General features: G+C 49.4%; 1 protein-coding gene across 1 annotated transcript in view; it reads left to right on the forward strand.

Moving 5' to 3' along the window:
• The window catches only part of GRINA (glutamate ionotropic receptor NMDA type subunit associated protein 1), a 2457-nt gene extending 1037 nt beyond the window's left edge, over positions 1–1420 (forward strand). Inside the window, exons 3-6 of the mRNA XM_004387387.2 lie at positions 80–280; positions 445–573; positions 662–805; positions 893–1420. Coding sequence (XP_004387444.1) covers positions 80–280; positions 445–573; positions 662–805; positions 893–1042 — 624 coding nt within the window. The 3' untranslated portion in view covers positions 1043–1420. The remainder of the gene's footprint in view (positions 1–79; positions 281–444; positions 574–661; positions 806–892) is intronic.
• Positions 1421–9973: the final 8553 nt, after the last annotated feature.

Raw genomic sequence — 9973 nt, forward strand, 5'->3', positions numbered from 1 at the left:
CAGGTGTGCCTGGTGCTGACCTTGCACCTGTCACCTGGGCGCAGGTGGGCAGGCAGCGTCTGAACCTCTTCTCTTGCAGGTGTTCCTGGTCCTGACCCTGCAGCTGTCAGTGACTTTGTCCTCCGTGGCCGTGTTCACGTTCGTCAGGGGCGTGAAGGACTTTGTCCGGGCGAACGTCTGGACCTATTATGTCTCCTATGCCGTCTTCTTTGTTTCCCTCATTGTCCTTAGCTGCTGCGGGGACTTCCGGCGAAAGCACCCCTGGAACCTCATTGCACTGGTAACCCTGGGCCCTCGGCCCCCAGGCCCAGCCTTCCAGCCCCATGGTCCCCCGCCCTGGAGCCTGGTCACCCTGGATCCCCTCTGCCTGCAGCGGGATACAGTGGGGGCAGGGGTGACTCAGCACACTCACAGCGGGTGGTGGTCCTCCCCATCTTCTTGCAGTCGATCCTGACTGTCAGCCTGTCCTACATGGTGGGCATGATCGCCAGCTTCTATGACACTGAGGCCGTCATCATGGCTGTGGGCATCACCACGACCGTCTGCTTCACTGTGGTCATTTTCTCCATGCAGGTGAGGCCCCGAGGCAGGCTGCAGCCATGGGGCCAGGGCCTCCCCAGAGCCCGGCACCCAGGCTTCCGTCTCGCTTGTGTTCCTGCAGACCCGCTACGACTTCACTTCATGCATGGGGGTGCTCCTGGTGAGCGTGGTGGTGCTGCTCATCTTCGCCATTCTCTGCATCTTCATTCGGAACCGTATCCTGGAGATTGTGTACGCCTCGCTGGGCGCCCTGCTCTTCACCTGCGTGAGTAGGGGCATGGGCAGGCGGGCAGTGGGTCTGTGTGCCTGGGGGGCCGGGCATTCTCTCAGCATGGCCGCGCTGTCGCCCCAGTTCTTGGCAGTCGATACCCAGCTGCTGCTGGGGAACAAGCAGCTGTCACTAAGCCCTGAGGAGTACGTGTTTGCGGCGCTGAACCTCTACACGGACATCATCAACATCTTTCTCTACATTCTCGCCATCATTGGCCGCGCAAAGGAGTAGGCCGTGCCACTGGCTCGCCATGCCCCCCTGGGGCTGGCCAGGACCCCGCCCCTGGCATGGCAGTGCCACCTGTACCTCCCCCCTCTGGTCCTGGGCGCAGCCTGGGGTGGAGGGCGCCCTCTCCGACCTGTATGTGCACCGCAGACACTCTGTACGGACCCGCGTGGCCACGCATGGCCTCTTGTAACCCTCCCGCCCCCGCCTGGGGTGACGGGCAGGGCGTCTGTGCCACCTCCTGCCCCTCACTGTTGCATGAGCCCTGCCTGCCAGCCCCGCCCAGGGTCTGGGGGCAACATCAGGTCCCAGGGAAGAGGGATTGAGCCAAGAGAAGAGGGTGCACGTCTCCCCTTCTGTCCCAGCTTCCCAGCCTGGCATAGCCGCCCCTCCCACCCCCCAACCCTGGAGTGCCGCTCTTTCGGGCATGTGGGTGAGGGTCCTCATCCCTGTGCTGAGCTCCAAGGACAGAGGGGCTGGGGATGTTTCGGGGGGGGGGGGGACACTTTCCTCTGTTCTGCCGTCATTAAAGTTCCAAGAAGCGGAAACGCCTTTGCCCTCTGCGCTGGGTGGTCTTCTCACCCAGCCTCTGTGTGCGTTTTCCTGGGAGCGTGGCAGGGGACTCAGGCGTCCACACTTAGCGGAGGGACTGAGAGGCCTGGAGGAGGCTGTGAGCAGTTAATCCTTTAAGCACGTCTACCTCTCCGCTTCCTGTTCCACAGTCTCCCTGAGGCCCACATCACCCTGCCTGGCCACATGGTGGGGAGGAGCTGGCTGTGTCCCACATTGGCTCCTTCTGGGGACAGCTGCAGAGTGATGGGGAAGGGTGCCTGTGAGCCCCAGGCTCACCCCATGGCCAGCCAGTCCTCCGTGGGAATCCCGGAGCCTCCCAGGCTCTGCACAGTCTCAGAGTGGGCACCCTGAATATGCCACAGGGCTAGGCTCACACAAAGCCACCCTCCCCGCCCCCCGCCTTCCCCACGAGAACCCTGCAGGCTGGAGCCCAAGTTAGAGAGCTGGACTGGCCTGGCCAGTCAGGCCTCAGCCTGCTCCCGTGTCCCTGCAGCCTCACCAGGCCCCCCTTCCAGGACCCTCAGCCCACCCCCTGGATGCTTGGGCAGCGTTCAGTGAGGGTCCCTCCACTGCCTAAGCCAGACCTGGCTGAGGACCCACTATCCTGAGCCCTCCCCCAGGCTCTGGGACAGAGGCAGCCTTGGTCCCGGACACCCCACTGAGGCCTTCCTGTGCGGTTCACCCGGAGGCTCCAGCTATTTCCCTGCCAGCCTGCTCCCTCCACGTGTGTGCCTGGCACCCAGCCCCCTTGCAGGACCCTATGCTGCAGCCCAGGCCACCCAGATGCATCTTCCACACCCCCACCCCACGCCAAACCTGCCACTTTGCATCTCTTACCTCAGTGAACGGTGTTCCACTCCCAGGCACCTGGGCAGGAAACAGACGGTCCTCTCCCAGAGGTGACAACGTCCTGTCTGTATCACACCCCTCGGTAAACCCTGCCGCTGTGCCTGATACAGGCTCCTCAGCCCACTCCACGCTGCGGCCTCCACCCAGCCGCCAGTGCGTTTCTAAAGCACGGGGTCACGTGCTGCCCATCAGATGAAGTTCATGTCCTCAGCCCGATGCATGGCCCTGCCATCTGCCTGCGCCCTTGGCCCTGGCACCAGCCTGACCTGCTGGGCCTGGGCCACCAGCAGGTGCCACCCTATAGCGCTGTCCACCATTGTGGCCCCCCGCCGCCCCAGGCCCCATGCTGGGTCCCCTACACTCTCCGTGGCAGCTGCCTGTCTTGGCACTGCTAACTGGAGTCACACTGCTTGTTGACGAGCCTCCTGCACGGAGCACCCCGAGCATGGAGCGCTCCTGAGCACCAGGCCGGCAGCACAGCACTACCCACTTCTGGCCCAATTCCCAGCACAGGTGCCTTTCGTCATCCTGCCCGGGGGTGCTCAAGGCGCTGACAAGGGGAACCCCTCAGTGCAGCCCAGGCCCTGGCCCGTCAGGATTTCACACTGAAAGGAAGCCACGGAGCATTAACACGGTTAGGGGAACGCATCAGAATAATCCCCAGTGTAAGGACAGTCCAAGGTGGGTGCAAACTCTTGGCTAAGCTACGTCTTGGGGACAGCTCCCTGTGAGGGCTGGGTCCACAGGCATGGGGTGGGGGCAGTGCAAGGCCAGGGGGCTGGAGCAGAGGCGTTGCTGCCAGACAGCCCAAGCCCTTCAGGTCCTGGCAGTTGTTTGTAGAAAGCCACCCTGTTGATTCATGAAGTAGAATGATACCAGAGCAACTGTGGGTGTGGGGCCAACCAGCTTAAGTTTTCAGGTGAGAAAAGAGACAGCCCCAGTGCCAGGGGACTGGCCTGCACTCAAAGGCTGGCCTGGTGGCGCTGGGGGCTGGCCTGCACTCAGAGCCCGGCCTGGTGGCCCTGGGGGCTGGCCTGCAGTCACAGATAGGCCTGGTGGCCCTGGGGGCTGGCCTGCACTCAGAGCCTGGCCTGGTGGTGCTGGGGGCTGGCCTGCAGTCACAGATAGGCCTGGTGGTGCTGGGTGCCAGCCTGCGCCTCGGAGATAAGCCTCGGAATTCTGTTTAGAATATAAACAGTTTCACCCTGCAACCCTAACGGATCAAGACATACACGAGCCCACACTGTAATTAATTATGTCTGGACGAGACGAGGAGCAGACGGACGCATCCCAGCCAATCTCCAGCCTTGCTCTGGTCTGCCTCCTTCCCGAGATGTGGATATCACCCAGGCGTAGACCGACCCTGCCTCCTGACACCATCCAATCCGGAGCAAAGCCCCAGGGCCGCCCCAAACAAGCCCAAAGCCAACACTGCACCTCCTGCCACCCCCTTGCAGAGACTCCCCAGGCAGTGCCTTCTGCTGCAGTGAGCAGACCTCCCTCCTTCAACCCCAGCGGAGTGCCTGCTGGCCTTCAGCTGGAGGGCGCTGGCCCAGGTAACAATACCACGGCCAAAGAAGGCACAGTAATTTTCTACTGAAAATGTTTACTTAGACCTAAGTAATAATTAAATCCTGTCTTTTCAGGGTGGAACAACATAGACATTTTGAAACAAAGTGTCAGAGTCTCCGTCATACCCCGCCCTCCAGGGTGACAGTCAACAGTGCCTGTTTGAGAGCCAGTCGGGGCCAGGCCAGGAACCCCTCCCTCTTCTTACCAAACCTGAAAATTTTCTAAAACTGTGTCTTAGTGATCTAGTGCTGCTGTAACAGAAATACCACTAGTGGATGGCTTTAACAAACAGAAATTTATTCTCTCACCGTCTGGGAGACTACAAGTTCAAATTCAGGGTATCAGCTCCAGGGGAAGGCTTTCTCTCTCTGTCGGCTCTAGGGGAAGGTCTTTGTCATCAATCTTCCCCTGGTTGAGGAGCTTCTCAGCGCAGGGACCCCGGGTCCAAAGGATGCACTATTCTCTTGGCCCTTGTTTCTTGGTGGTATGAGGCCCCCATGTCTCTCTGCTCACTTCTCTCTTTTATATCTCAAAAGAGATTGACTCAAAATACAGTCTAATCTTGTAGATTGAGTCTTGCCTCATTAACATAACTGCCGCTAATCTAACCTCATCAACATCATAGAGGTAGGATTTACAACACACAGGAAAGCCACATCAGATGACAAAATGGTGGACAATCACACAGTACTGAGAATCATGGCCCAGCCAAGTTGACACACATTTTTGCAGGACACAATTCAATCCATGACAGCTGGTAAGACACCAAACCACAGAGAAAGCTCTGCAAGCCCCAACAGGATACATGAGAAAACCACACCTTGACACTTCCTAGTAAAACTGATGAAAACTCAAAAAGGAGAGAAATTTTAAAGCAACCAGAAAAAATATTCACATTACCTTAAAAACAACAGCATTAATATAGCTGTCTTCTCAGTAAAAATGATGAAAGCCCAGAGACGATGATTTCCTTAAAGTGTTGAAAGGGCACATTGTCACGCTACAGTTCTATATTCAGCGAAAATATCCTTCAGAAATGAAGATGAACTAGAGGCTTTACCAAAAGAAAAATGAAAAAAGCTGAAGGAATTCATAGCCAGGAAGCCTGCACTAAATGAATAATAAAAGGTGTTCTTTAGCCCAAAGGAGAATGACCTCAGATTCTCAGGAACTGCAGAAGAAATGAAGGCGTTGGAAAAAGTAACTAAACAGGCGTACTGACTGTTTAAAACATAATAACAATAATGTCTTGTGGAATGTACAAACTACGTAAAAGTAAAATATATCACAGCAATCACACAAAAGTGGAGAGTTAAGCTGCTCTAAGCTTCTTGCATTGTTTGGGAAGAGAAAAGTATTTAACATAGAAAGTATTTATTTAATGAATTAAGGATACATTTTTTAACTCTCTAGGGTAAGATGATAACAAAACCAAACCAAAACTCATCTCTATCGAGTCCGTTCTGACTCATAGCGACCGTACAGGACAGAGTAGAACTGCTCCCAAACTCTTAACCCCTGCGCCACCAGGGTTTCCAGATAATAACAAAAGAATATACAAATAAAAAGCTATGGGGAGGAGGGAGGGAAATCATAGGTCATCTGAATAGACACAGAAGAAGAATTTGCCAAAGTCCACTACACATTCATAAGAACTCTTAACAAATTAGGAGTAGATGCAAACTTCCATAATCCAGTAAAGAATATTTATAAAATTCCTACAGCAAACATCATCCTTAAGATGAACTATTGAAAGCTTTCCTCCTGAGATTGAGAATAAGATGCGCATCTGCTATCACCTTTTCTACTCAACATTGTACGGCAGGTTCTGACCAGTGCAACAAGGCAACAGTGCAAAGACAGAACAAAAAAGATTAGAAGGGAAGAAATGAAATTGTCATTATTTACAGACATCATGATTGTGAAATACAAAATCCAAGCCAATCTACAGACATACCGTTTGAAGTAATAAGAAAATTTAGCAAGTCTCTCAATAGAAGGTCAATATTAGAAAATCAATTGTATTTCTGTATACTACCAAAGAATAAATAGAAACTAAAAATTTTACACTTTAACATTTACAATAGTATCCTAGGTATAAATGCTAAGAATTAATACCTAGGGGTAAATCTAATGAAAGATGGGCAAAATCTCTACGTTGAAACACACAAGTGCTCCTGAGAGAAATTACAGTAGTCCTAAATACTTCAGACACAACATCAGGAAAGACCAATCCCTAGAAAAGAACATCACGTTTGGTAGAGAGTCGGTGAAAACGAGGGAAATCCTCGCTGAGAGGGATTGACGCAGTAGCTGCAACAGAGGGTTCAAGCATACCGACCACCGACCATGGTGAGGACAGGGCAAGACGGGCACGTTCCCCGCTGTTGTGCATAACCTTGCCATGAGTCAGAGCGACTCGACAGCAACTGGCAACAACAAACACGACCTTCTCAGTAATTGATGAAACAGGGAGGCTGGAAATCAGAAAGTACATAAACCAAAGAAAAAAACCCCCAAACTCGTCGATTCCAACTCATAGCAACCCTACAGGGCAAGAGCTGTCCCGTAGGGCTTCCAAGGCTATCATCTTCAGGCAAGCAGACTATCGTATCTTTCTCTTACGGAATGGCTGGTGGGTTCAAACTGCAGACCTTTCGGTTAGCAGCCAAGCACTTAACCACTGAGCCACCAGGGCTCCTCAGAAAGTACGTAGAAGACATAAATAACACTAGCAACCAATTTGACCTGATTGACATTTATAAAGCAGTTCACTCAATAGCCAAATGCACATTCTTTTCAAGGGCACATGGAATGTTCACCAGGATTAAACACATGCTGGTCACACAGAGCATGTTCTCAGATCCCAACGAAATTGAATTAGAAATCATCAACAGAAAGATATCTATTTTAAAAAAACAACAACAGATATTTGCAAATTAACACACTTAGATAATCCATGGGTCAAAAAAAAAAAAAGAAATCACAAGGGAAACTGGAAAATATTTTGAAGTGTACGATGACAAAAATACAACGTATAAAAATTTGCGGCGCAGTGATTAAGCGCTGGCTGCTAACCAAAAGGTTAGCACCAATGTTCATTACAGCACTGTCCGCAACTACAAGAAGACAACAACAACCATGTGTCCATCAACAGGGGAAGCGATAAGCAAAATGTGGTACACGCATGCAATGGAAAGGTATTCAATCAAAAGAGAAATGAAGTTCTAATAAATGCTACAACATGATGCACCTTGAAAATAGGATGATGAGTGAACTAAATCATACACAAAAGGACAAATATTGTATGATCCCACTCATATGAAATATCTGTTATTGTCGTTAGGTGCCATCGAGTCGGTCCTGACTCCCAGAGACCCCATGCACGATAGAACAAAACACTGCCTGGCCCTGCGCCATCCTCACCATCGTTGCTGTGTTTGAGCCCATTGTTGCAGCCAGTGAAATCTCTAGAATAAGTAGATGCATAGACACCAAAGTTAGTGATTACCAGGAACAGGTGGGTGGGAGGAAAGGGGAGTTATTGCTTAAGGGGCACTGAGTTTCTGCCAAGGATGATTTAAAAAACTGGAAATGGATAGTGGTAACGGTGGCAGAACATGGTCAATATAATTAATGTCACTAAATTGTACATGTGAAAAAGGGTGAAATGAAGAAAACCATGAGAAATCTACAGAAAAACTAACAAGTTTAACAAGGTTACAAAATTAAAGTTCAATAGTAAAAAAAAATCACAGCACTGCATACTAGCTACAATTAGAGATAGAAAAATTTAAAAATACAAGCATACATATATGTATATGTGTGTATATAACTTATAACAGTATTAAAAAAAAAAACCCATGAACTCCTTAGGGATTTGTTGGGTGTGCCCAAGACCACCCCTGGATTCCATGGTTTGCTAGGAGGGCTCAGCACGCAGTGCGCTTGTGGCTAAGGTTTATTACGGCAGAAGGATACAAAGCAAAATCAGCAAAGGCGAAAGCTGCATGGGGCAAAGTCTGGAGGAAAGTAGGTGCCAGTTGCCAAGAGTCCTCTCCGCGGAGTCACACAGCAACAAGCTGTGACAACACGCGTGAAGTGTCCACTAGGGAAGCACGTTAGAGACTCAGTGTCCAGGTTGGATACTGGGGGCTGGTCACTTAGAAACCCTCTGTCTAGCACTCGCCAAATTTCCAGACTCCCAGAAGGAAAGTAGATGTTCAGCATAAACTGCATTGTTTGCAGAGTGTAGACATGGTGAGCCACTTTTACCATTCAAGAAACGGGGGGAACCCTCCCAAAATCCAAGTTCCCGGACAACAGCCAGTGGCCTGCCATGTAAGCAGTTCTTTCTAAGGATAGCAGTCTCAGGCCTGCTTCATTAACTCTTTTCTACACAGGGATAAATTTGGAGGACCTACGTTACTGTCCGCATTTCAAAATTTACTCTAAATCTACATTAATCAGGACCGCATGAAAATCAAAGTCTCAGGGAAGAAACCAGTCTACAGGGCTAATAGCCTACACGAGCCACGGCCTCATCTACCCTTCGACCAGAAGAACTAGATGGTGCCAGCTACTACTGACCATTCTGATCAGGGCCACAATACATGGACCATGATAGAATGGGAGAACAACACAGAACATAACACAAATTCTTAACAAGTCCAGACTTATTGGACCAGTTGAGACTAGAGGACTCCCTGAGACTATCACCCTGAGATAATCTTTAAACCTTGAACAGAAACTATCCCCTGAGGTCACCTTTTAGTGAAATAACAGATTGCACAGAAAATAAAGGAGATTATCTGTGAGTACAATGCTCCATTAAAAAACCATCCCTATGAGACCAAAAGGTCAACAATTACTCTAAACCAAAAATGAGAATGTAAAGGGGCAGGGAGACTAGGTACTGGAAATGGAACCACCAGAATGCAATTAAAGAGAATGTTGACATATTGTGAAAAATGTAAGTAAGGTCACTGAACAATTTGTGTAAAAATTGTCAAATGAGAACCTCATTTGCTGTGTAAACTTTCAATGAAAACATAACAAAATATTATTTTAAAAAACCTGGGGGAAGAGACCTATATGGAGCCTCTGAGCAGAATAGGAAAGGGAGCTTGTACAGGAGCCTGAGAATGCCACACTAAGGAATTTGAACTTTACTCTGGGGCAATGGGGAGCCACTATAGGTTTTTGAGTAGAGGAGTGACCTAAGCAGAACACTTTAAAGGAAAACCACATTCTGAGGATTGGAATGAAGGGCGTGTGGAGGCCTAGGACAAGGTTAAATCAATGTTCCCTGAGACTGTGGGGGAAAAAAGATGGTGTGATATAGGGATAAGGATGGACATATAGATCAGTGGAACAGACTAGGGAATCCAGAAACAGACAGGGAACAGATTAGAGAATCCTGAAGTGGATCTACACACATATGGCCAATTAACTTTCAGCACAGGTGCCAAGATAATTCGATGGGAAAAGGCTAGTCCTTTCAACGAGTGGTGCTGGAACAACTGGGTATCCACAATGAAAAAAAAAAAAAAAAAAAAAAGAACCTCAACCCTCACCGCACATCATACACAAAAATTAATCTGAAATGGATTATACCTAAATGTAAAATCTAAAGTTATAAAAATTCTGGATAAAAACAGGTGAATATCTTCATGGCCCAGAGTAGGCAAAGACTTTTAGGGGAAAAAAAGCACAAACCATTAAAAAAAAAAGAAAAAAAACCTTGAACTTTATCAAAATTAAAAGTTTCTGCTTGTCAAAAGACACTGCTAAGGAAATGAAGACAAACCACAGCTGAGAGAAAATATTTGCAATACATATATTTGACAAGGAATTTGTATTCATACTATATAAACACTGTTGTTGTTGTTAGGTGCCATTGAGTTGGTTCCGACTCACAGCAACCCCATGTACAACAGAATG

Source organism: Trichechus manatus, unplaced genomic scaffold (assembly GCF_000243295.1).
Source record: "Trichechus manatus latirostris isolate Lorelei unplaced genomic scaffold, TriManLat1.0 scaffold00185, whole genome shotgun sequence".
Classification (NCBI taxonomy): domain Eukaryota; kingdom Metazoa; phylum Chordata; class Mammalia; order Sirenia; family Trichechidae; genus Trichechus; species Trichechus manatus.